This window comes from Narcine bancroftii, chromosome 6 (assembly GCF_036971445.1).
Source record: "Narcine bancroftii isolate sNarBan1 chromosome 6, sNarBan1.hap1, whole genome shotgun sequence".
Taxonomy (NCBI): Eukaryota; Metazoa; Chordata; class Chondrichthyes; order Torpediniformes; family Narcinidae; genus Narcine; species Narcine bancroftii.
This window is the reverse complement of record NC_091474.1, coordinates 140326401-140353978: the sequence shown is the minus strand read 5'-3', so window position 1 is coordinate 140353978 and position 27578 is coordinate 140326401. Positions and strand designations below refer to the sequence as shown.

Sequence of the window (27578 nt, the reverse complement as noted above, 5' to 3'; positions counted from 1 at the left end):
GTCCGGGCAGATGGCTTGGGGCTGGAATCTGATACAGGGGCGGTACAGGCCATGGACATCCCCAGACATCCCTTAATAATAATAATGCCTGATTATTCTTAGTGTACAACCATAGCCATAGACCCTCGGCCAGTGCCCCTTCTTTCCACAGCTGGAGCTTGCCGAGTCTTTGGCCGGCAGTGGGCATGGGGGTGCTCTCCCTTGCTGCAGAAAAAGCACCTCCCAGGCTTAGGGAGCAGCAGCCATTAGAGCGGGGACCACCATAGTGGGAGTAGCCAGTCCTTGGATGTGCTCACTTGAGAGTGCGAGTTCGCTGGCCTCATGGTTGTCGTTCTCGAGTCTGGCCTGTTCCAGTGACTTGGCCAGCTCAACATGGCTAGTGAGGGCCTTCCTTCCTGACTCGAGCAGTCGCTGCCTCATGTACCTTGAGCGGACTCCTGCAACTAGAGTGTCCTAGATCTGTTCATTGCCCCAGATGCGGCCTGAAGCAACCTCATACCTTCACTTTTTAGCCAGCATCCGCAGATCCAGCAGGTAGTCATCAATTGACTCTCCGGGTCATTGATGGTGTAGGGCAAGCCAGTGCCTTGCTAGGACCTCATTCGGGGCCTTCATGTAGTGAGCCTTCAGCGCCTCGATGGCGGCTTCGTACGTCAGGCAGTCTCGGATAACTGCATACCCCTTCGTCTCTACCCTTGAAATGAGCGCCGACCTCTGGAGCTTATCTGTATGGAAGACATCTCTGGTCGCGTTCGGGTATGCCTGGAAGCAGTCTAGCCAATATGCAAATTCCTCAGCCGCGTCGAGAGACTGGGTATCTATTAACAGCAAACCAGGCTTGAGCAACGCCTCCATCCTTGTTTGTAAGCTAATAAAATTGTAGCGTAGATAAAAGCTCACGCTCGACTGGAGGGAGAACAAATGCTGTTATGAGCTTACAACACAAGTTCGGTTCTTGAGCAGGCTTCAGAGGGCTTCTAGGATTAGGCAGGAAACCAGGGTTGTAGAGTCTGCAGCAGTGTAGCACACTTCTACTGAATCCCAGCTCACTACAGAGATGTGGTGAAAGTTGAAATGATATTGCAAATTCTGTCCCTCGATTTGCTTCTCTTCAGTCTACTTGCTCTTCTGTCTGAAACTGAAGTTTATTTCTCTGGGCAATTAACTGCAGAATAATGTAGCTCTCTATGGTTTAATTGGACTGGTTGTTGAAACCATCAGCAACATCTTGCTGACACATTAATAAATAATGCCTGATTATTCTTAGTGTCCAACCATAACCATAAATGAGAATCAACTGGTCACTTTCTATTTTTTTCATGAACACTGGAAGATCTTTCTGGAAATTTGGATGTCTTTTGAGTGAGTGCACAGAGAAACATACCCCTCCACTCAAAAACACTGCAACTGTGCAGCTAAAGCAACTATTAGTTCCTATGGGAGGTAATTGTGTTATATCACATGAGAACTATACTAATAGTGAAACCCACGTCTCCAACAAGTCAAAAAACAGAGAATGTAATAGTCCAGCATAAGCCCTAAAGCCCACAATGTTGTGCTGATCGAGGTCAACCGACTTCTCAACAGTCTAATCCATCCCTATCTCATACCCAGAACCAGTGTTCCCTCGAAGCTCTGCGTGCACACACACAAAGGAAATCAACATGTGCACATTTGGGTGTGCGTGCGCTTGAGCACCCTGTTTGTTTTGTGCAAGTGTGCATGCGCACACAGAACATTTGGGCATGCAGGCCCGCAGAGCTTAGTGGGAGCACTGCCTATAACTTCCATTTTTTTCTTACATCCAGGTGCCTATCTAAGAGTTTTTTTAATGTCCATACTGTACCAGCTTCCAGCACCACCCTTGGCAATGCATTCCAAGTACCTACCACTCTGTGGAAAAAATAAAATTCCTCTGGCGGCTCCCTAAACTTTCCTCCACTCACCTGAAACAGTTGTTCCTTGGTATTTATTATTGTCACCTTGTGCTGGTCCCCTTTAGCTAGGCCCCTGTAGGAGCAATCTAAAAGTTCCAAAATTATTCTACAAAGGAACAAGATGCCAGGGCCTAGTGTATGAGATGCGTGTGGGAGGTCAGCACAATGTTCCCAAAAGCTTAAACAATCTCGCTTTTATTCTGACATTGATTCATTATGTGATAAATGTAAAATTTTTGAGGCTTTATCTACCATTTTTATGGTCAAATTAGAACCGTGCTCCTTAATTGCTTGATTTGGTTTTCTCAGGAAGAGGAAATATTATTGACTTCATCTAAGAAGTGAATTTTAGCATTGACCTCATTGATAGCTTGACGGGCAAATCTGATGACATGGAAAGACTGTGCCCCACCTACTCATACTCAACGGTTACAGGAGGGTAATGACCTTTCTGAATTTAGAAAAAAAAAATGCTACATTAAAGATCTAAAAAAGAATTTTTACAAGACGTGGGGCCCATTCATGGAGTATTACCATAATTTAATGAATTAAGGTGTTTGCATGCTCCCGAATAGTGCTGTCTGGCTTCCAAATGTCGTTTTTTGTTTCCTAATTATTTTAGATATACAAGCAAATGTTGTTTGGAGGGATGGGTTTGATTAATGGTGTATCTTTTTTTCTCCTTTTTGTTTCTTTTTTTGAGTTTTGTAAAAGGGGTTTGATCGAGAGGAGTAAACACAATTTATTAGAGAAGTACAAATTGTTTGTCTTTTTTTATGTCTTTCAATCCATGTATTGATCAACAAATATGTAGTTTATTAAACTCAAAAAAGATATTTTAAAAATAGAAAAAGATATCAATGTAAAAAAAATGAAAATAAATATGCTGTTTATGGTGGCAGCATAGATGACAATTAATGTAAAGGTGCCAAATGATCTATCTTTAATGCCAATGCAATCTGAGTGAAAATTGAGTCGATCAATCTGCTAAGAATGAAGGCATGATGGAAACCGATCAACATTTTAAGAATGAGCAAAGAGGGATCAGAGAACTAAGGCCCAGAATAGTGGACCAGAGAGAGCCTGACAACAGATCATAACTATTGACAGAAACAACCATCATCTAAAGTTCACTCAGTCACAAGACAGTTGTTAAGATATTTTAAATTCAGGCAACCTTCAGAAGTCTCCATAAAGCAGAACTGTTGCTTAACATAAACAGTGCAAGATATTTATTCATTCAATGAAAGTTTCCCATCTCTCACACATGCTTTCAACAGGAAGATCAGAGAACAGAAAGGTCAAGGTCAAATCATCCACCTCTTTGGAGCTGCTGTCATGAAGATATTTGGCTCAGAATCCATCAACCATATGGCTGACATGCAAATCCATGTATAGATGTTTAATTCCTCATTCTCCTCCTCAAGGGCACCTTAAGGATGTGTGCTCAGGCAACTGCTCTACTGGATATACACCCATGACTGTGTGACTAGGCACAATTCAGATGTCATCTACAAATTTGCGAATGACACCATGGTCATCGGCAGCATCACAGATGGCGAAGAGGAAGTGTACTGGAGTGAGATTGGGCAATTAGTTGAGTGGTATCCCAACAACAACCAGCAAAACCAAGGAACTGATTGTGGACTTCAGGAGGGGGAAATTAGGAGGACTCAAGCCAGTTCTCAAAGGTTGAGCAATGGAAAGGGTTAAGAAATTCAAATTCCAATACATCATCATCTCTGAAGATCTATCCTGGGGCCTCCAGTTGATATAATAATGAAGAAGGCTCACCAGGAGCTATTCTTCATGAGGAGTTTGAGGAGATTTGGTAGTGACCAAATACTCTTGTAAATTTATACAGGGGCACTCTGGAGAGCATTCTGACCAGTTGCATCATTGTCCGGTATGGAGATGCTAAATGCACAAGACAGGAAAAGACTACAGAGAGTGTGAACTTGGCCAGCATCAACACGGGCATCAGTCCCCACTCCATCAAAGGCAGCTACAAGAGGAGATGTCAAGAAAGCAGCCTCTATCCTCAAGGACCCTCACCACCCAGGCAATGCCTGCTTCACACTGCTACCATCAGGAAGGAGGTACAGGAGCCTGAAGGCGAACACCCAAAGGTGCAAAAACAGCTTCTTCCTCTCTGCCATCTGTCATGTCAGAATGGACAAGGAACCACTTTCTCTTCGTTTGCACGGATTTATTTTTTAAATATAATTTATAACAATATTTGAACTGTGATGCTGCCGCAAAACAACAAATTTTGTGACAGGTTCATGACGATAAATTCTGATTCTGATAATTATAATCACCTATCTGCCTGTGAAAGTACAATTGTAAAGCTTGAGTATCGTGCGTGTGAAATGTGGAAATAATTGTCTGTGTAACAACTGCATTATAATCAACTGTTTGCATTGGCATCTTGTTGCAGGTAAACTACAAACCAAAGAGCAGTAAGACAAACCTTCTCAGCAGCGCTCTTTACTGCTGTAATCAGTGCAGTCACATCACAATACCACGCCAGCTAAAGGGACTTATTTTCGGAGTGCTTTAAACTATCTTGATGGCTGTAGTAAGGACAGAAGTGGTGGCTTGGCTGCTGCTGAACAGAAGCATTGTGCAATAACAGACCAATGACGTCCTGAGTAACCTCATGAACCCAGCTTCAAAAATGGAGGCATCTTCATGGACAGAATGTGGGCACCAGTTATTTGACTCCTCGAAGATTAGTTGCACTGAAGATTTCACTCTCATGAAGTGGATCTTGAGATTGTCCTTGAACTTCAAGAACCTGGGTGACCTCATCAATGAAGATCCGCCTTTCATGATGGATGTATAGACACTGAGTTCTTTCGATCTTGAAGGAGCAATTGGTGGTTTTCATGGGCTTAAAGATGATGTTTTTCAGCAAATACCGAAGATAATGTGAAGGATTGGTCTCTTAGAAAGGGGCATTGGTGGTGCTGTCAAGCTCAGGTGATTCCTTAAATAAACCTGAAAATTCCCTCTTATTGTCAGGTTCCAAACCGAACCCTTGACTATTCTTTTTTATCTCAATGATGCTGCTCGACTCACTGAGTTGCTCCAGCAAATTGTTTTTTGTGCCAGGTTTCAACATCGGCTGTCACTCGTGTGACTCCAGAAAATTCTATTGATACTCAACAGGTCAGAAAATACCATCAGAGAAAGAAACAGGGTGAGCATTTCAGGTCGATGACCTTTCATCAGGATTGTTCATTGCTGCCATCAACTTCTGGATAAGAGGCAGGAAAAGCATTCCAAAGCAAATTAATCTTCAAACTGTGATCAGATTGTCAAAAAGGAATGTCTGAGTTCACTAAGTAGACAATCTTCAGAGGATTCTCCTTCTATTCTCCTCATAACACATTACACAACCATAATAGAACCACAAAGTCTTGGGAGAGCTATTATTCTTGTAAAACCATAAAATTAACTTAAATTTTGTTGGCCTTCTTTATTAGTTTCCAACTAAAAAAAAAATCCTCAAATTAAATATCAAAGTTTAATGGAAAACAGGCTCAGTCAAACGTTGTATCCATTTGTGTTTTGCTGATGTTACTTTATAATCTTTTATCTTTTCCACATTGCTTTGTTCTCTTCTCTAATATAGGGTCCCTGTAACATATATACTGCAGGTGTCTATGTATATTACACAGCATGCTGACAAGCTGTGCTGTGAAGAACATAGGACTGAATAGGCCATTTTGTCCACCTGCTGCTTTCTTAGTCGCAGATTTTCGATGTTCTTCTAATAACCATTATTTATTTCCTTATTCCTTAATGCCTTTACCTTACAATTATCTGCTTCTCTTTTAATTACCTCAAGTAGTTTTGCATCACAAGATCAACTACTCTACAATGATAAGTTTAACTTGAATTCCAAATTCATATCTGTTGGTTCTGAATGCCTCCAGCATTGGAAACATGGCCCTTTTCCACTACTATCTATTCATTGGTAAACATTATGATCAATTTATCTCTCACTGGCTCATCTACAGTTTAACAAATGTTTACCTTGTCTGTCAACATAGCTCAGTTCATTCTTTGAGGTATTATTTTGCATTCACTCAAGGAACAATATTTAGTACAAATTCTACAGTGAGGCATTTAGGAAAAGAGTGTGTTAAATAGTAGAGCCAAACGTGATAGAGATTTTCTTTCTCAGTTTCTCAAACCTTTCTGTTGTTTATTTGTTTTCAACTGCACTGGGGTGCAGAATTTAATTTATTGGTATAAATTAGGAACAACATTGATCCTATACTGGGTGTTTTGTATCCATCAGCCAGCTTCTTATCCACTCCCGGGTTTTGCACATCCCATTGTGTTTCGTCCTCTGCCCTTGACTTGAGATGGGGTCCTTACGGTGAAACCATCTGATGTGTATTTCAGAAGGAGGTTGATGCACCCAGAGCTAACTACCTTAAACTGGACTGTTAACTCCTCAAGAAAACAGGTAGCTTGTTCAGGCAGAATCTTTCCTGTACAAAATTTGTGTTCGCAACGTCGTTTTACAGATTCTCAAGTGAGGGATCACATTTAAATTTCATGATTTTCCATCTTTGATAATTAAGAGCGACAGATCTATACTTGATTGTTTCCTTAGCTTTGCAATAAGAGAACTGCATTAATTTTAAGTCCACAAGGTGGTCTTCGACTCTGATGCAATGATTGTAGCACTCCAGGGAGTTCTTTTGTTATCTGCTCCATGAAAATATTAACTAACACCAGGCATTTGTGTATCTCTTCCTTTTTCAGCTGGTCCAAGACTTCCTCATTTTTTTATACCACGATCCCAGACATTGCCCTGGCGCTATGCAGTACAGAGCATCACTCATAATTTAGAGAAGTAATCATTCCGAAACTTTACTTTATCATGTTGAACCAGGACCATCAGCATCTTCCACTAATTGCACTTCTTTTTAATGTTATCAAATGTTGATGCTGTTTGAACTTCTCCCTCCCTTTATCTAGGTCTCTCATTGTCTTTCTGAGCCATCTGTGAGCATGTTTCTGCATCTTCTTGCTGCAGCCCAGCAAACCATTCCCCTTACTTCCCAACAACTTGTTTATTACACTTCCACACCAGTAATGTGCAGCGACTAACGTGAAATGAAAATGCCAAACGGCTTCAGAACTGCAGATAGCAAGTGTGGGAGGAGGAGGAGGAAGAAGAAGGTTGGAGAAGGAAATCATAAATTCAGGAGGAAGCATATCAGATGAGAATTATGAACGCAGGTTTACAGTTTGAAATGCATGTCATAAAGTTGTACAAAATACCCATATAGTGGATTAGCAAAATGACAAAAAACAATGAGGATTGGACATTTATTATTCATGAAGACAAAATGTTCTGAAAAAAGATGAGGAAGGACAGGGGAGCTATGGGGTGGCAGTACTGAATAGGGAAGACATTGTAGCCTGGGCAAAGACATATTTGATGGGGTAAGGACAAAATCCATTTGATGTGAGGAAAACATGGCAAATATTGATAGAGCTAAAATTAAGGGAAAGAAGGAGAAAATTTATGAAATCTGATCAGAAAAATTTTCTTAAAGAGGACGTACTGAGCCATGGCTGTCTGTGGTGCTGGGCACTGAGAAGAGCCCAATGTGTTGGCTTGGAGAACTGTGGCACACTCACAGTGTTAGCTTGGGCACTTTTTTGACATTAAAGGTCTTTCTCAGATAATGAACTTTGCTTCTTCCTAAGTTTTACCCAACTAGTCATCTACATGTCTTGTCTGGACACTGTACATCTCTTCTGGACACTGAAATGTTAGCCATAATTGGTGCTCTTTTCCAGTAAATTAGTAAATGATGTGAATATCTAATTTTCATTGCCCTTTTGAACTTTTCAAGAAGTAATTTCTCTGACATTTTTCATCCTCTTCTGTTCCTTGGTTTACTTGTATTGTAATATTGATGACCCATGGCCTTGGTTTAGCCAAATGCTTTTGACATTTAGGCATCTGATATTCTTTGGATTATTTATCATATTTGCAGAGAAAAATCTTGCAGGCCCAACTCTAGAATTGCTCCCTGGAATGTTGCTCCTCTCCCATTAATACGTTACATATCTCTAATGATGTATGGAGGACTATGAACTGATATTGTGGCCCACACAGCTGAGGGGGAGTAACTTTTAGCATGTCATGTATGTGGTGCATTTAGTGCTGTGGAACTGGGAGTCACAGCTAATTGCACATTAAACACAAAGTTGCATGAGATTCACTAATTAGAGAACTATTACAGGTGCTGATTGGGAGCTGATACATCCATCATCTTCAAGTGATCATGGGGAGAATGGGCTCCACTCTTCTCTTCTAAATGATGGTCCATTGGATTGGTAGGATGGACACCCAGGGCAGAGACAGTAGTCATCGTAACATCCAAACCTTAGCCTAGTGTTGGAAATATCAACAGGTTGATATTCTGGTAAAACTTTCAGATTCTAGTGGAATCAGACCATGCTAGGTCACACCCCCAGCACCCCTCGCACCTTCCCCTCTGCCCGCGCCCACACCTCCTCCCTCACCACAGTTCAGGGCCTCAAACAGGCCTTCACTTGTACATTCAGAAGACTAATTTATTGCATCCAATGCACCCTTTGTGACCTTCTCTTCATCGGAGAGACTGGTCGCAAATTGGAAGATCACTTTGTTCAGCACCTCCGCTCCGTTTGCATCCACAGCATCCTCCCAGTGGCCAACCATTTCAATTCCGAGTCACACTCCCACACTCATATGCCTGTCCATGGCCTTGTGTACTGTCCCACCCTGACCACCCACAGATTGGAGGAACAACACCTTATTTTCCATCTGGGCACCTTCCAGCCAGAAGGCATTGACATTGACTTTACTACTTTGCATTAAAACTGCTTGTTTCTCCCCTTTCCTGTCTTTCCAGTTCTTCCACCCACCCAGCCATTCCTCCTCCCAATCATTATTGCTGCCGCCCCTTTCCCCACACCCCCCCCCCCCCTTTTGTTCAGATGCCTGCTGGAATTTTCTCTTACAACATTGTTTCTGTATTTTTACCTTTGCTACATAAAGGAAACTGTTTGACCTGCTGAGCTTCTCCAACATTTTGTGTTTTAACCTCAGTCCATAGGATTCTATGTTGCCCAGCTTATAGCAGATTTTTTTGTGATAGATTATATGTAAATTTAAATCTTACAATATTTTTTATTCAGTTTTTTGAGATTTTGGTGTCACCACTGTTATGTCTCTGAGTTACTTGGGAGGCTTCTTAAATAACTTAGAGATGCAAGATTCAAATAAAAGAAGAGACTATACTTGTGATGCCTTCCACCATCACAGGACACTGTTCACACACTCACATATACATACACCCCACAGTGGTACACTATAGTTATTACAGTGAGAAGGGTGTATTCTTGCATGGTTACAAAGTAGTTCACCTTATCCTGACTATATAACATCCCTCCTTCTCAAGATAAAGAAAAATTTAATGTTCTTTATCACCTTCTTTCTAGTGCAACTTATCTTGTATACTAGTTTATTTACACAGCTATTTTTAAATAGTTCTTATCGCTATTGCACTGGTGGCAATATGTTCCTTTGCCATCTTATGGATTTGGCTGAGACAGTTGGGCTCTATGTTGCTGGTACACATGTAGGTGGTGTAGCTTGTTGTGCTTCACCTGACGACTGCTGTGTTGATATTTTGGTATTAGTGGTTGTGGTCTCTTCACTATTGGTGTTGGAGGCTTTGCTGGTATTAAAGCTTTCTGCTTCATCACATCTTGTGTCAGCCGGATGTGAATTGTGTTCCTCCTCAGCTGATTGCCAGAGTCTGTCTCGACAGTGTATGATCTTGGTGTCTCATCTTCTCTGATTACCTTTGCTGGGGTCCATGTTTTCAAAATCGGCTCTTGAATATGCACATGCTGCCCTCTGAAGAGTTCTGGCAATGTTTGTACATGTTTGTTATAATGCTGGTGTCCTTCTTATGTGTCAGCCAGTCTTCTTCCAGTTTTCTCCTGGTCTTCTGGAGGATGTATTTTGCTTGAAGGAGTTGTTTTATATCTCCTGCCATTTAGAAGTTCTGCCGCGGACTTCACGTCAGCCCTTAAAGGTGTTGCTTGTAATGATAGAAGAGTTATGTCTGGGTCTTCTTTAGTTTCACGTCACTTAACTAGTGTGCGTTTCACAGTTTCCTCTCATTCAATGAACCCATGACCTTTGGGGTAGTATGGGGATGATGTAGTGATAACAAACTCATACTCTACAGTCAGCTTTCTGAATTCTTCTGATGTGAACTGTGTTCCATTGTCACATATTACTTACTCAGGTATTCCTTGATCAGTAAAGAGCGTTCTCACTTCTGAGGTGATAGTTGACGCTCTCATGTCTTTCACCCTTTTGACAAATGGAAACAGAGTCATAACAGGCTACAATTAAATACCACACTTAATTCTTGGTGAACAAGTCTGCTCCCCCTGTCCAGGGAAGGATAACTGACCTTCTCTGCTGTTGCAATTTTAAAATAGCTCTCGAATGCTAAATTGCACTTCTGCTGAAACTTTTTAACAATTCATCAATGTCTTCAGCCTCCCCATCCATCACTGGGTGAGCTGCTGTTGCTCCAGCCAATTTTTTTCAGTAATGTTTTTTCTCTTCCTCTCCTTCGTATTTCAGTGACTTACAATCAATTACATGGCTTTATTCTTGTTCTCTTATATCGCTGACACCAAGTTACTGAGTTACTTGGGAGGCTTCTTAAATAACTTAGAGTTGCAAGATTCAAATAACAGATGAGACTTTTACTTACTGATGCCTTCCACCATCACAGGACACTGTTCACACACTCACATATACATATGCCCCACAGTGGTGCACTACAGTTACTACAGTGAGAAGGGTGTATTCTTACTCAGTTACAAAATAGTTCTCATTATCCTGACTATATAACAACCACCATTTATTGTTCATTGCCCTTGAGAAGGTGGTTATGATCCACCTCCTTGAGCTCCTGCACTCATTCTTGTGACTATTTTAAATTTAGAGATACAGCTCGCTAACAGGGCCTTCTGGCCCATGAGCCTGTGCCACCCAAATACACTCATGTGACCAATCAACCTAAGAAATATGTACAGCTTGGAATGCGGGAGGAAACTGGAACACCCAGAGGAAGCCCACAAAGTCACAGGGAGAAAATACAAATGTCTTACAGACAGCAGCAGATTTGAACCCCAGTCATGAGTGCTGTAATAGTGTTGTGCACGCCAAGACGTTCTTTTCACCCGTTGAACAGAAGCTTACGGGAAGTAAGTGCTCTTCAGTAGGTTGGTTCAGAATTTAGGCTGAGTAGTGTAATGAAGGAACATCGATGGATTTTCAAATCGGAATGATTTGTAATTTGAAAGGGAAAACTGCAGGTGATGCTGTTTCAACAAAATGCATACTTCATTTCAATGTTGTGATATTTCATTTCTTTTTACCTTGGGTTCATTTATATCTGCTGAGAGGAGCAACCAGTGAGGTAAAAATAGTTAAGCAGGGAAGAATGGTAACAAAATCTCTGCAATACCTTAAAGAACAAGCCTCAAACTCTTAATGTAACGAAAATGCCTTCTGCATTTGGGAAATATATTTTAACTTTCAGATTTTCACCAATGTGTTTCAACACTTCCTGCATGTTTCTCTTCACAGGTGAAAATGGTCAGTGTTTGGAGACACACCTGTTTTCACTTCTGCAAAGCAGGCATATGGAGCAGTTTCTGATAAATTAGAGGCACTCTGTGATTGGCACTGTTGTGTTCTTGAAGATTAGTTTATTTGGTTTGAAGGACATTAATTTAATTCTTGACATGATGTATTTGTATGAACCTGGGTACCAATAAATGTTCTCACAAACACAAAAGAACCAAAGCTACAGTCTTGCAACAGCTGCTCTCTTCAGCTTAGGACCAACCTCGTAACAACAAATTAACCTTAAGGCATTTTGGAGAGAGATTGACAGTTTGGTATTATTTTCCTTCTGTGGATCTGAACTTTCTGTGAAATGAATGAACTCCTTTAACAATTAGGGCCATTACATCTGGTCGAGAAAAATGCTTTTACATCTATCTGTCTTGTCTGAATTTAACCTCTGGTCTCAGAGGAAGGAGAGAAGTCAGGTTACGTACTGTAAAATGCAAGTAATTTAAAATCTATCAAAGGAATATGTTAAACTTAATCAACAAAAGCATGAAATAAAATTCAAACCAAAGGACATCACTTCAGAAGAAAAGCCCTCCCTCGTCTCCTTCTAAATAAAATATGATACCTCAATGAATGCCATCTAACAGATGGCATAGGGCCAGCAAAACATGATTGCACTTTATTGACAAAAGCAAATGATTTCAGTCTTTTCTATCAACTAAAGCATGTGGTCTAACTTTTAACAGTTGCTAGCAATGGCACACTTAAGAGGCAGATACACTGAGATATTTGATAATCCACAATATCCATTATCTGTGGAGAAGTTAAAATTCCTGTTGAGTTGCATGTGACATTTACAAGAATGCTGTAGGGATCAATGTTGAAACAGTCTTAATTTGACACTGAAGATTTTTCCTTTTTCTTTTAATTGATTTTAACAAACAAACTTTTAAGCGAAACACATAGCAAGTACACAAAAACCCATGGAACTGTAGCAGCTGCTACACACAGAAAACACCACTAGACTCGATGGGGTTTCCAGTAGAACAGTTTATTTGAATTTCGCACACGCCCCTTTAAGGCCAATGGGAGTTCCGCCATGCACTATCACATGGCCTGGGGCATGAGCAGAGGCCTAAGCCACAAGGCAGTGAGCAAGCCCTGACGGTGCCATCTTTCTGCAGCTATCCCGCCAGCACAGCAGTACAAACAGGGCTGGTTTGCTCACAGAGATGTGCGCCGCCACACCACCACCCCCCACCCCCCCAGAACTGCCTTAAGCATCCTACCGCTTGGGCAGTCGTCCCCTCCGTTTGGGTTGTTCCGTGTGCACGGGCTGGCTCAAGTCCACATGTGCCGCTTTAGCCGGTCGACAATGAAAAGTTCCTCCCAGAGTAAAGGCTTTTCTGGATTGCTGGAGGACTTTGTATGGGCCCTCGTACGGGTGCTGCAGGAGACCGGGAGCAGGCCTCGCCGGACGAACACGAACTCCGCTGAGTCGAGCTCTTTGGGGACGTTCGCCGGGTACTTGCCGTGGTGGGTTGGCAGTGAGGGTGTTAATGAGGCAAATTTGCTGTGGATGTCCACAAGAAGCATCAGGGTCTCACCTCCCGGTTATGCATTTGCTCCAAGAAACTCCCCTGGCAGTGTTAGTGGTGCACCATAGACTAGCTCTGCAGAAGAGACTTTGAGGTCTTCCTTCAGAGCCTTCCGAATGCCAAGCAGGACCCACGGCAGTTCATCTGCCCGGTTGTGTCCTCTTAGCTGCACCATGAGAGCTGCCTTGAGGTGTCGGTGGAAATGTTCTACGAGTCCATTTGCTTGGGGATGATAGGCCATTGTGTGGTGGAGCTGAATTCCCCAAGCAGTTCGCCAGATGCGCCCAAAGGGCAGAGGTGAACTGAGCGCCCCTTTCACTGGTAATGTGGGCTGGGATGCCAAAACGTGCAACCCAGTTCGCGAGCAGGGCTCTGGCGCAGGACTTGACAGAAGTGTCTTTGAGGGGAATGGCCTCATTATCTGGTCAACCACGGTCAGGAGGTAGCGGGCATCCCTGGATACCGGTAGGGGGCCCACTATGTCACCGTGGATATGGTCGAACCTCCTGGCCTGCGGGTTGAAGTGCTGTATCGGGACTCTAACATGGCACTGAACTTTGGATGCTTGGCAATGCATGCAGTCCCTCGCCAACTGGGCCACTTGTTTATTTAAATCCATGCCAGATGAAATGTACCGCGGAAGTGCCTGATCGCAAGGTACAAGACCACGATTTCTCAGCCGAATGCGCTGTACTTCAACTCAGGTGGTCGGAGGTGCCAGCTGAAAAATGCCAGGGGTTGCCACTGCCCATCAACCTCTTGCTCTAGGACGCCTCTGATGGCCGTGGCAGACATGTCCATGGAGAGTGTTGTGTGGGCGTCAGATCGGGGTGGACCAGTAGGGTGGTGCTCATGAGGGCGACCTTGGTCTTGGTAAAAGCTTTCTTGGCTTGTTTCAACCACTCGAGTGTCTTTTGTTTAGAGGTGATCAGGGCGAACAGTGGGCACATTATACGTGTGGCCCCCAGGATGAAGTTGACCATCCCCGTGAACTGCTGCAGGCCCTTAAGAATGTCCAGCCTAGGGAACTATTGTATGGCCTTGATTTTGTCCTGCGCTGGTGCTGCCCTATCTGCAGTGATGGTATGGCCCAAAAACTGTAGCGACTCTTTCCCAAACTGACATTAGGCCACGTTGACGGTGAGGCCAAATTCAGCCAGGCAGGCAAACGATGTGCAGAGGTGGGTCTTGTGCTCGTTGTGATCTCGACTGGCGATGAGGATGTCGTCGAGATAGATGAACACGAAGTCAAAGTCTCTGCCCTCTGTGTCCATGAGCTGCTGGAAGGTTTAGGCTGCGTTCTTCAGGCCAAAAGTCTCTCCTTATGCATAGCTCTTGCATTTCAAATGAGATGTCTTTTGTGAAATGTTAATGTCTGTTTGTGAAGTGACCTACACTAAACCCCCACAATCTATCGCTTTTAAAGACATATTTATATATAATATAAAATGTAATAAACCCCTTAACAGTCTACATTTAAAATTAAACATTAATGGACAAACTCTTAATGCAAATAAACAGCTGCGTTGTGTTATTTGATGAGTAAATACGAGAAATGTGTTATTACTGATGTAATTTCTGATTCCCACGTTAGCTGGTTGATTTAGACATTGACGATCATCATTTAATAAGTTATTAATTGGCCAACAAAAGATAGTTTATTAATTTTGAAACTTGCCTGATGAATTCTTAGTTGGGGATGGGGGAAGGGATTGCAGGAAAGAGGAAGAATTGTAGGGGATGGAAAGTATCTAATCTTGATGTTTTAGCCATTGTGAATCTCAGGTAGGTTAGCAAATTATGGCTAGGTTGATTTTAAAAAATTACAAACATATACAAATAACAATTATTCATTTTCCTGTAGCCAGAAGATATGGATCCATTTCAGGAAACCCTGGAAGAACGTAGGTATCCTGGAGAGGTCACAATACCAAGTCCCAAACTTAAATATGGACAATGCAAGGACATCAGCAAAAAAGATCTCATAACGTAAGCAACCAGAACAGTGTCAATAGTACCAATTTCTCTTTGACTATTTGCTAAATAGCTCTTTTAAATAAACATTTCTTTTGTAGTGTGCAACAGAATATGCAGTGTGTATTTTTTTTAAAATCTTCATTTTCCAAACTTTCTTGGCAGATAAAAGTTTCTTACTTTTAATTGCATTATATTAAGACTAAGTAAAACATCATTGATGTAAATTGCTTCATTTTTGCAGTTTTTCCTTAGGATGCTTAGCAAACCATTGCAGACAGTGAAGCTAAACTGGAAACAATGAAATATCAAAACAAAGTTTTCTAAAAACTTAATTACTATTTTTGGCTGTTTTCTTGTTTGGTGGCAGATGTCCAACACCAGGTTGTGATGGGAGTGGTCATGTCACGGGTAATTACGCCTCACATAGAAGGTGTGACTTCCTTTTTCATGGTGGATACTGTCTTTTCAATTTATTGTTTTCAGCTTACCTGAACAATGCTGTCAAGTGAATTGCAAATAAAAATCTTGTCTGTTAACCCTTTGACAATTGAATTTTCTTGACAGTTTGCAGCATGTTTGTTACAGAATTTTTTTTACAATAATCACTCAGATTATGGGTTGAATATCATGAAGACTAAGAATATTACTTAAGAAATAAGCTTTCTTTATTGCAATACTTTCTGAATAAACTGTAAACATTTCCCTTTTTATATTTGGCAATGTAATGTAAATGATTAGTTACATAAAATAGTTTAATGTGCTGTTATATCATTACTGAAATTTAATGTAAGCTTTAAATATAGTTTAAGAAGTTAATTATTGTAAAATGAATTCATATTAAAGAAGTGTAATTTTTAAGAATGAAATTTCATAATATACAGGCCATGATAAACAAAATATTGCTTAAATATTCAGAGGGTTAACTATTGGCATGAACCTGTCAGCAATTCATTGCTTCTCTGCATTTGTCAAGTTGTGTCATGTGTGCATGGAAGGTTGGATTGACTTGACGTGAGTTGATTTTGCTGCCTTCTGTATTTTGCAGTCTATCTGGCTGTCCTTTGGCAGACAAAAGTATCCGAAGTATGATGGCTACCAGCTCACAAGAACTGAAGTAAGGCTTAATTGGGATTAGTGAATGAATGCATCTTCATTCTGTCATTACCGATCTTGTTCTGTGAATATTGGATGTTTTTAAGCCAAACTGTCAGAGTTAACTTGGTCTGCAGTTAAGGACATTCAATTGATGGACACAGTGTATTTATTTTTATCATTTCTGTTTGGACCCATTTCCAGTTGAGCCAATCTTTTGGCAATAACTTCCACCTGGGAAGCCCTTTCTTTTGCCAAATTGATGCTTTGCAACCTGATCAAATATTTGGCTTAGTTGACTCTGTGGGAGTATTTCTATTCAACACAGGATTTACTGTCAGATTGTTCAGTTGTTGTTTGCATCCCCTTTTGTTCAAGTGCAATTCTCAATGCCTCAACAATGTCAATTACCAATGAGACTTGCAGCTTTACCATTCATCAGTTCTTTAAATGTTTTCTTTTGGTCACGTGCAAGATTGTTGATCAAGTATGTAAGTGGCCTTCTCATACCATTAACGAAAGTGAGTGTCATGGTGTGTGTGACAAAGATAAAAGATGAAGCTATGGACAGAATGATGGTGGAGGATGGTTGGGAGGAACCAAATGCTCGGGATGCTGGCTAGTGGTATCCTACAAAACTCTTTGATCATAATTTAATTAGTTAATTTAAAGGATGGGCTTTGTTGCTGATTGTTGGTCAAATTATGTGAAGTTGAAGCTCTGTAAGGATAGAAATGCCTATTACAATGGTTTTGTTTGAGTAAAAAAAAGTTAAACGTGCTATCAAATGTTCCAAAAATAGGCTACCATTCACAAAATACCTAATGTAGTTTGTCAAGCTGAAGTACAGATATTTAATATTGTGTATCATACATTTACACTCTTAGAGACTATATTGTAAGCATTTTTGTCTCTTTAGTGTCTTTAGACTGCTACTGTCACAAAAATTCCAATCAGACTGATGTTATTAATATGAATCTAATTACTCAACAATAATTTTAATCCACTGCCAATACCATTCAAGCACAAACTTATTTTCTGCCTGTAAATGCTATAGTAAATACAATGTGTGTCTTTCTGATCAGTTTTCTGTTCTTACATTTTCACTGATAGATGTCCAACACCTGGATGTGATGGTTCTGGACATATAACTGGAAATTATGCTTCTCATAGGAGGTAGGTCAGACTTTCATTTGCATAACAACTTAGTTTTCTCCTTTTTTTCTAAGTTCATAACTTTCCATTTCTCCATCCGTTATTTGGTTTAATTGTTGCTATAAATGCCATTCTCATTTCTGAATTGCTGTTATGCATGTGTGAAATTGGACAATGAGAGCTGGAAGGCTACTTTATCAGACAAAAGCCAGTTCCTCTATTCCCAAAAGTATCCCCAATTTTCAGCAGTAGAAAACAGGAAATAAATCACAGAAATCTGTAGACACGGTGGTTGGAGTTCAACACGCAATGCTGGAGATGCTCAGCAGGTCAAACAGTGTCCTTTATGTAGCAAAGGTAGAGATACATAACTGACATTTTGGGCTTAACTCCTTCGTCAAGGAATGAGAGAATTCCGGCAGGCATCTGAACAAAAGAGTGGGAGGCGCAGAAATAGGAACCTTCGCTGACGGACCAGCACTAACTCATGAAGATTGTAGCCGACTCTTAAGGTTCTGCTGTGATGTTAGATAAGGTTAGTTATAGCTGAAGTCTAAAATCTTCATGAAGTGGGTAATTATTGGTGTGACTAGATAATCACTGGACAATATGAAAACAAGTCAGTTCCCTCGCAGCACTCCCAGTAGTAACTCAAACCTTTACTGCATCTGAAGACCTCTCGGCTCAAACATCATCCACAGTTATCATTGGTGCCTTCAAGTGATCGTGCCTGATGAGGGAACGGCAGCCTAGTTGCCTCCAAATTTACGTTGAGTGGTCCGGGAGTATATTTCCAGCGTGGACCAGAACAGACTCTGGTTATAAGTAAACTTTCTGAACTGCATTTTAGTCACATGGATTTGTTCAGATTTGCCACTAACCTATGAAACTCACAACAGGATCTGAGCAAAATAATATTAAGAGTCCACAAGTTAACTTCATTTAAAACTATATTTTTTAGGAAAATTTGATCTATAAACTGGTAATCTTTTCATTCTATCTCTCAAAACCATTGAATAAGTTTGAAGGATTAATCATCAACCTGGAATTTCTCCAAAAGAGCCCCCTTTTTTTTTTTCTTTTTTTTTCACACCGTAAACCACGTTAATGTTGCTGTTACCTGTCAGAAGTGGCCACATGTTTTCTGCTTTCTGTACCTTTACGCATTAATGCAGCCCCACAGTATGTTTGCCTTACATAAATATTATACAATTGTTCACTTTTTATTCATAAGATGCATTCTTGTATAACCTGCTTCCAGACTGCGAGGCCAGAGAGAAATCAAGGCTGTAGTCATTTTCTTTTGCTATTAATAATTACGTTCATTGCTGTGCTTGACAAAAACTCCAGTTTGTATTGTCTGCTTTTCATAATTCTTTGCAGCCTTACTGGTTTTATTTTTGGGCATCACATTAGCAAGTTAACGTGATCCAGAAACCATTGCCTGAAAGGTTAGAAGAAGCAGATTCAATCCTAGTAAATGGTAATCTCATTCAATAAATTTTATGAGGAAAGAGTGAGGGAGATGGTGAATTAAATAGAAGTTTCAAAGTAAATGTCTGAACAGCTGTCCCCTGTGCGATATGATTTTATGATTCACCATTGGAGGAGCAAAACTATTGCACCTTGGAAGAATGGGTCTGAAGTCCAGACTGCTGAGTAGAATTTTCAATTTTCTCCATAAACAAGAAAAAATGGACTCTGAAATTTTTGCCATTCTTTTTTTTATATCTCACACTGTTTGTTGCTGATTATCTGATCAATGACATATTTTTGTCCCATGTTAGATTAAACAGCATTGTTTAACTTAACTACTAAATCCACCTTTTTATAGTCACAAAAATAAACACTTCCAATATCTGAAGCAGTTTGCCTTGGAATTAATAATGTAAACACCACAGAATACCCTGGTTCTGCCAAGCTACAATAATTGAAAGTGTGTTTATCTGTTATGGTCAGATGTGTAAACATCTGGGATACTCCCACAATGGAAGTCAAAGTTACCCCAATAACTAAAACAAGGGAATTGTATACACTATTTCGGTTATCCTGAGTGGTGAGTGATTACTATAATTGTAAATACCTTGTCATGGCTGACCCATTTGAAGTTCAATGTCCAATGTTAAATGTTATTGATCATTATTTATAATGGTAGGAAGCGGTAACAAATTTAATATGCATTTGTGATTCTCTGAAGATTTTCACATTTCTATCAAAATCTTCATATTTGTAAGGACATTTTCCTCCCAAAAAGTAACAAGGAGAAAAAGATAATGTCCAAGCCATTGACAGTCCATATATCCATCATGTATCTCTGGCATCCCACATTTGGGGTTTTTTGTTTTGCCCTTGGTGTCCAAATAACAAAAATCTATGCAAACACATGCCTGTAGCTACCAACACACTTGATGATCGTGTACCCATTTCATCTGTGGAAAAGCAGTGACAATACTAATCAAAAGTCCTTTTTAGTTTTCTTGACTCCAAACTGTAAATTACTTTCCAGTTGTGGAAAAGGTGCATAATGTTCAAAAGACAAAGCTTGAGGAAGAAACTTTCCATCGAGCACATTTAACTAATCATGAAGGCAATAACTTGGGGGCAAAAATGATATTGTCACAAGTGGCTTCCTCCGTTCTAGAAAGCCATTAGAATCTGAACGGACGGGTCAGGAGAGGATGCGAAAACAAAGTTTAACCCTTGAAGTCATTGAGATGAGAATTATAGATAGATATTATTGATTGTCATGTATTAAAACAGAAATTAATATTATATAAAATTACCTTTAGTCTGCCATGAGGCAGACAAAGATTTGCCATTAACATTAGCATTGCCCAGAACCCCTGAGGGACAGAGAAAGTGAAGCAAAAGGGTCCCCCAGAATCATTAATTGCCTGTGCATTCACCTCCAGCACTCCCACAGCCTCTGTAGCTGCACAAGACTCCAGTGCAGCTCAAACCAGTAGCAACCCAAGCCCAGATCCAAACCTCTGACACAATGAGAATGCCTTCAGTGCCCAAGACCTTTCGGGAGCCCTTCTTACCCTCAGCAATCTCTCGAATCTCGGTCCCGATACCTATTTCTCCAGCAGCTCACTGCAAGTCGCCAGCAGCCCACAGCCTGTGTGAGTTCCTTGCCTGCAAGTTGCCAACAGCTTGCTGCTTGTGTGCATCCATCAGCCACAGAGCCTCTCAGTGATTCGCAGATGGTGCATCAGACATGGACAAAATTAAAATGTATAAAGAATGTCATGGTTAACGAAGAAGATAGAGCAACACTATTTCAGTACCAAGAACTGGGGTTCAAATCTGGCACTGACTGTAAAGATTTTGTATGCTCTTCCCAAAACCTGCATAGATTTCCTCTGGTTTCTTCCCACTCTCCAAAACAAAATGGGGTTGGTAGGTTAATTGGGTAGCATGGGTTTCATGGGCTGAAAGTGTCTTCTACCAAACTGTGTCATAAAAATTAAAATTAAAAAAGATTCTCAAATCCACTGGCCCTCTTTTGAATCCAAATGGGAAGCTGATTCTGACGCATGATCTAGCCTTCCAATACATTATGCTAGCACTTGCAATTGGCCCAGGAGTTAAACCTTCAACTGACATTCTTGTGAATGGTTTAGGTCTGGGTTTTTTTTACTGTTTACAGTTCTTCTTTGTGAATTAGAATTTTTACTTTCACTCTCTTCTTGACCTTTATCTCCACCATCTGCAAAAGTTACTTAATTCAGATCTCAGATTACAGCCACTTAAAATGTTGTAGGTTTGCATGGAGCATTAAGGGAAGACAGAACCATCTGAATGTCTCGCTGATGGCCTTGACTTAAAGTTAATCCTTTACATTGTATTTATCAACTGCCCCAATCATTAATTGCCTGTGCATTCACCTCCAGCACTCCCACAGCCTCTGTAGCTGCACAAGACTCCAGTGCAGCTCAAACCAGTAGCAACCCAAGCCCAGATCCAAACCTCTGACACAATGAGAATGCCTTCAGTGCCCAAGACCTTTCGGGAGCCCTTCTGCGGCATAATTTAATGGTTTTAGTTTCTGTCAATGTAACATAGCATGAGGATTCCTTGGTTCTTTGTCACATATTATATCAGCTGAGCATGGCCCATTTCCTCCTCAAAGACCTGCTGTGTGAACAATAGGGTGGTGCCTCCACATGTGAAACGCCAGTGCTACTAAAATGGAAATCACAATAATGAACAAGGATCTAGAACAGAAGATTAATATGCTTTGCGGCCTTTCCACTTTCCTCCAAGGATCAAAAAGAGTGCAGGTGAAGAGAGGAAAATATTTCAAAAGACCAAGCTTACAGGTTCAAATCACTTAAAATAAATTTTACAATGCCGGTTCATAGATTTAAGGCAGGATGCAATCAGCAGACATTAGTCAGAGGCTGCCTTTTTTATTAATTTTGGGATTCAGGTAAGTCCTGGGCAATAGAGCTGAAGACATTTAAATTCTGGCTTCCAGAAGTCACATTCATTTGATTGGAGCTGCAAAGGCAATCTCAGAGAACAACTGCAGCAGGCCAAGTTTCTGATAGGAGTTTTACACGCTGGTCAAGATTCTTCAATGTCACCAACCATTCATCATCTCTGCCATCGAACTTCCACTAAACATCAATCTTGCGCGGCTAAAAGTGACAAAACCTTTAAAACTAATCAAGATTACAAGAGTTTACGGAACAAAATGCCGCAGTGCACGTAACTTGTCTTGAAATATGTCAGGAGTTGATATGCCCCTTTCAGTATAGGAAATCAAAATGCAGCCTTCCAATCCAGAAACTTTGAATCTGCATTAAATTGATATCTCTAGGATCCACAGTGGCTGGAAATATTTTCTATAAGTATGTGTAGGATAAAATTTGCTGCTCTCAGATTCAATGAACACCTTTGTCAATACATACACATGCAGAGGAGAGCAATGAGGAAATCAGTACCATAGATCCTAATTACTGCATAGAAATTGTTGTACTAGAAAATAATAGAGAAATGTTTTTCTCCCTCCTGCTGAAAACTTATCCTGTTAAACAAGGACAGAGCAAAGCTGTGTCTTGAATGTCTTGAGATTGGTTTACCATTTAAAATTTAAAGTCTGCGGCAGATCCTCCTACAGAGCTAATGGCTTGCTTTACCAGTTCTTACTGGACACTGCAAGACCAAACATCACAGAGAGCTGAAGGTTATGTTGACAACAGAGGACAGATTCAATCCCAATTTCAGACCTGGTGCTGTCGTCTTCAGTTGTGATGATCAAAATCCTGGAACTTTGAGAGTATCTTCACCGTTCAAGAAGACAATTCTCTGCCTTCCTCATCAATGCATTTGGTAATTAAACACTGAAGTGGTCAGTGTACAATGTAACACTGTAGCTATCAGCATTATTATGAGAGTGCATCAGTTGGCTAAAAATGTTCAGATCCAACTTCTAGAATATTTGTACTCTCATTCATTTTTAATTCACCATCCAATTCAAATAATCTATTTACATTCAGGGGACCCAAACCAGCCGACACTTTAGAAATTTGCTTTTCTTGCTCTTAATTTTATTCACCTCAGTGAAAATAACTTTTAGCCCTGTGCACCTCCCTTCTGAGATCAGAAACTTGGATGCAATTATTCTTGACCTTTTTCTGAACTCACAAACATTCCAAACACGTTATATACAAAGTTAAAATGGTTAATTTGATTACTTTTAATCTGCTGCCATTAGCCCCTTTTACACTTGTGCCCACTCTATCGCCTGTCGGTGTCCCGGAATAGGAATGGCGTTTTTGCTGTTCACACTTGACCGCTCTTTACTGGGACTCTGAATGCATTCACGCTTGCAAGGAGCCATCCCTGGGGTTAGGACTGATCAATATATTATGATCTTATGTTGAACAAAATTAATCATGCCTAATTATAACATAATTAAGCTTTATGTACAGCACAGTATGAGCCCTTCAGCTCCTGTTGTTGTGCCGACCTATATAAACCTTTATAAAGGTCTGTGGGAAAGTGCTAGCAATAAATAGCAATAGTGGACAATTCTTAAACAGCGTGGGAAGTTGGTAGCGCTTTCACATACAATTTATACAGCACAGGAAATTTATTAGCTGCCTTGCCACCAGTCTCTGTGACCCAACTCCACCCCTGCCCTCCCCGCCAGTCACTGTGAGCCACATTCCCCCCCCCCCCACCGCCTTTCTCACCACCCTCTGAAGCCCAACTACCCTCTTACCCTCCCTTCCTTCCATCCTCTGTGGCCCAACTCCATACCCCTGACCTCCCCACCACCCTCTTTGGCCAAACTGCCCCCTCTTCCCCACAAGGCACTGTTACCCTAGTCCCTCCCTGCTCTCCCACACCCTCTGTGGCCCAACTCCCCTCCCCACCTTCCCACCAGCCTCTCTGCACAAATCCCTCCACTGCCCTTCCCATACACCCTCTGTGGCCTAGCTCCCCCCCTTCTATCCCCAGCAGGTGATGTGGCTCGACTTCCCCCTGCTTTCCCCACCACACTTCATGGCCTAACTCGCCCTCTGCCCTCCCACCAACTCAACACCCTTCCCCACAAGGCCCTTGTCCCAATTCTGTCCTTCTCCTCCCTACCAGCCTCTGTGGCCCAACTCTGATCCCCACCCTCTCCCTACCATACTCCATCTGCCTATCAGCCCTTCATCTATTACTTACGAGTTTCTCCCACACTCCTCTCCTTCACCCCTCTCCCTCACCCCTTTACATTGGCTATCTTCCCTCTCTCCTTCTGATGCAGGGTCTTGACCTGAAGCATTGACCATCCTTTTCCCACCACCTGACCTGCTTCCAAGGTCACCCACCCCCACATGCTGATAGTCTTTTTTATTAAAATATTATTTTTCCACATGGTCCCATTTGAGATTTATTGATAATGATAATGAGTTTGTTCTCAAACTCGTGGTACAGTGTTTATTCACCAAAATTCTTACTTGCTGCAGCCGAACAGGTACTCATAAAGAAAAACTGTAGTAGTTAACTAATTGAATTCAGTTATAAGAAACACATAAATACATGAGATAGATAAATAATAAATAGTCATAATAATCCTAGTTCAAAAGGAGTTGACTTGTAACAATGCTGGCCATTGTTTTGTGCCTTTGGAGCAGTCTGTGATTTGCGTAACAAGGGAGGTTCAAGAATCTGATCACTGTTAGAAAAATGCGTTCCTGAATCTAGACGTGCTGGTTTGTATGGAAAAGAGAATTCCTGATCCCAATCCTGCAAACACAAAACATGTAAAACAAAATTGAACTCTGCCGAACCCCAAAGTGAACAAAGAAAATACATTTAGTCACTACCCTCACCTTTGTGTACCTTTAATCTGCAAGCATTAATCTGCAAGATAAATCTGCAAGATAAATAACATGTCAGCATCTTAACCACAGTTAAAATTTAAGTACCGGTAATTCATTGCTTGCAATTTTCACATTTCATGAAAATATTGAACTGATGGCTGATGTTTTGAAGAAACACTAATATACACAATAGAACATGATTATAGCAATCTATTTTGGCCAGTATGGTTACTGCAGTGGTTAATGCAAAACTATTACAGCGTAAGCAACCCAGGTTCGAATTCGGCACCATCTGTAAGGAGTTTGTACATGCTCCTCATGTCTGTGTGAGTTTCCTCCAGGTGCTCCAGTTTCCTCCCACCCTTCAAAACATATGGGGCTTGTAGAATGGGGTATTTGGGAACCACAGGCTTGTGGGCCAGAAGGGCCTGTTTCTGTGCTGTATGTGCAAATTCTTAAACTTTAAACTTAAATCTGAAGCCTTGCTATTCACCCAGGGTCAGCAAACACAAATCCTGATAAACTGTAACAATGGAAAGTTTTTTTCCTTCTGAAGTCCAGTTCTGAAATCTCTTTGCAGAAATATTTGTGTGATTTCTGGCAGTAGCTTTAAGTTAAGAAGTAATCTAGCGACTACATGGACAAGCCCTGTCTAGAGAATACATGGACAAGCCCTGTCTAGAGAATACATGGACAAGCCCTGTCTAGAGAATACATGGACAAGCCCAGTCTAGCGAATACATGCACAGCCCAGTTTTAAATTAAAACAGGCAAATAAAATTCCATATCCATAGCAAATTCTTTGAAATATTAGTCAACTGCTGAGGCTGATTGCTTTAATATTACAAATTATAGAGGAGTCACGTGATGGAGTAGTGGCCGGACGGTGAACTCCAGCCCTCTCCAGAAAAGTCGGGAAAAACAAGAGAAAATACAAAGGCACAGAAATACAAGTTAAAGAAAAGTGAATATAAAGGTGGAAAGAAGATGGAGACAAAAGGAGAAAAATCAAAATCAACGGAAAGAAGAGAGGAAGAGAAGACAACGGAGGAAAAAGGTGAAGGCCTTACCTGTCCGAAGAGGCCTGCTGTGGAGAGAAGACCCCACTACCTCAGGTCGGTAGAAAGAGAACTACAACAATGGCTCACAGAGCCGAGTAAAAGTGCGCAACCGCGCATACAAAAAAACACACCGACGGGAGGGGGGACCAGCTGGGGAGTCGATCTCCACAGCCGGCAACGACAGCTGCAGAACACCTGCAGCAAGAAGAGACCACAGAAGACAATAGAAACAAGAAAGAAGAGGAGGAAAGGGCAGCAAAGAAACAACAGATGGTCAACCTAGAGGAAGAAGAAGAGGAAGAGGAAGAGTACAGGGAAATAGAAGAAGAAAAGATAGGCAAGGTAAAGGAGGTACTTGCTCTTGTTAGAGGATACATGGAGTCATTTAAAGAATGGCAAACACAGGAATTCAATGATTTAAGAAGAAGAATAAACAACACAGAAAAGAAAATAAATAAAATGGATATGACCTTAACAGAAATGGGGAAAAAAATGGACAAGATGGAAGAACGGGCAATAGCAGCAGAAATGGAGGTAGAAGACTTAAAAAAGAAATTGGAGGAATCTAATAAAAAAACTAAAGAGACACAAGAATTACTAGCCCAAAAAATAGATATAATGGAAAATTATAACAGAAGAAATAACATAAAGATAGTGGGCCTTAAGGAAGATGTAGAAGGCAAGAATATGAGGGAGTTTATAAAAGAATGGATCCCTAAGGCCCTAGGATGTCCAGAACTACAGCAAGAAATGGAAATAGAAAGGGCACATAGAGCATTGGCCCCTAAACCACAACCACAACAAAAACCAAGATCTATTGTAGTAAAATTCCTAAGATATACTACAAGAGAAAAGGTGCTGGAGAAGACAATGGAAAAAGTAAGAGAGGGCAACAAACCACTGGAGTATAAAGGGCAAAAAATCTTCATTTATCCAGATATAAGCTTTGAACTCCTAAAGAAGAGAAAAGAGTTCAATGCAGCAAAAGCGATTTTATGGAAGAAAGGATATAAATTTACACTGAAGCATCCTGCGGTATTGAAAATATTTATTCCAGGACAACAAAACAGACTATTCTCGGATCCAGAAGAAGCACGAAAATTTGCAGAACAATTACAAAAATAGACTGAGGGATGAAGACGGGTAATGAGAGCAAAAATTATCACGATTGATATGTATGTGGGTAAAGACAAAAATAGACTGAGGGATGAAGACGGGTAAGGAGGGTAAAAATGACCACGATTGATATGTATGCGGGTAAAGAGGTATAAGAGTGAATAGAGACAACGGGCATATGTGAAAGTATCTGTAATTAGAGGAAAACATAGAAAGTATAGACAAGAATTAATAAGGGAAGGTAATGGAATAGAGAGAATAAGGAGGGAACTAAAAGAGTGACCTTTGTGACATATAAAAAACGAAATCTTTTCTGGGGGGGGCTGGGTGGGGGGAAAAGAGCGGTCACTGCAAAATCAGTTGACGCTTGCGAGTGGATTCGCAAATCCAAATGGAGAGGGGAGATGTGGTTGTCCGACAAGGGATAAAGGGCAACTCAGGAGGGGAAGGGGAGATTGGGGATAAAGAAGATAGAAATAGGAGAATAAGGAAAATGTTGGATGTTGTAGGAATGTTGTCTGGTAAAGAGTTGAAAATAAGAAAACAGAAATGGAAAAGGAGGAAAGGTAATGATGGAAAAACGGAAAGAGAAGATAAACAAAATATAAAATGGCTACGCT

At 40.9% G+C, this 27578-nt stretch overlaps 1 protein-coding gene across 1 annotated transcript in view; it reads left to right on the top strand.

Moving 5' to 3' along the window:
- The window catches only part of LOC138736530 (myelin transcription factor 1-like protein), a 461086-nt gene that overhangs the window by 392740 nt on the left and 40768 nt on the right, over positions 1-27578 (top strand). The window contains exons 15-17 of the mRNA XM_069886189.1: positions 15094-15218; positions 16252-16320; positions 17412-17474. Coding sequence (XP_069742290.1) covers positions 15094-15218; positions 16252-16320; positions 17412-17474 — 257 coding nt within the window. The remainder of the gene's footprint in view (positions 1-15093; positions 15219-16251; positions 16321-17411; positions 17475-27578) is intronic.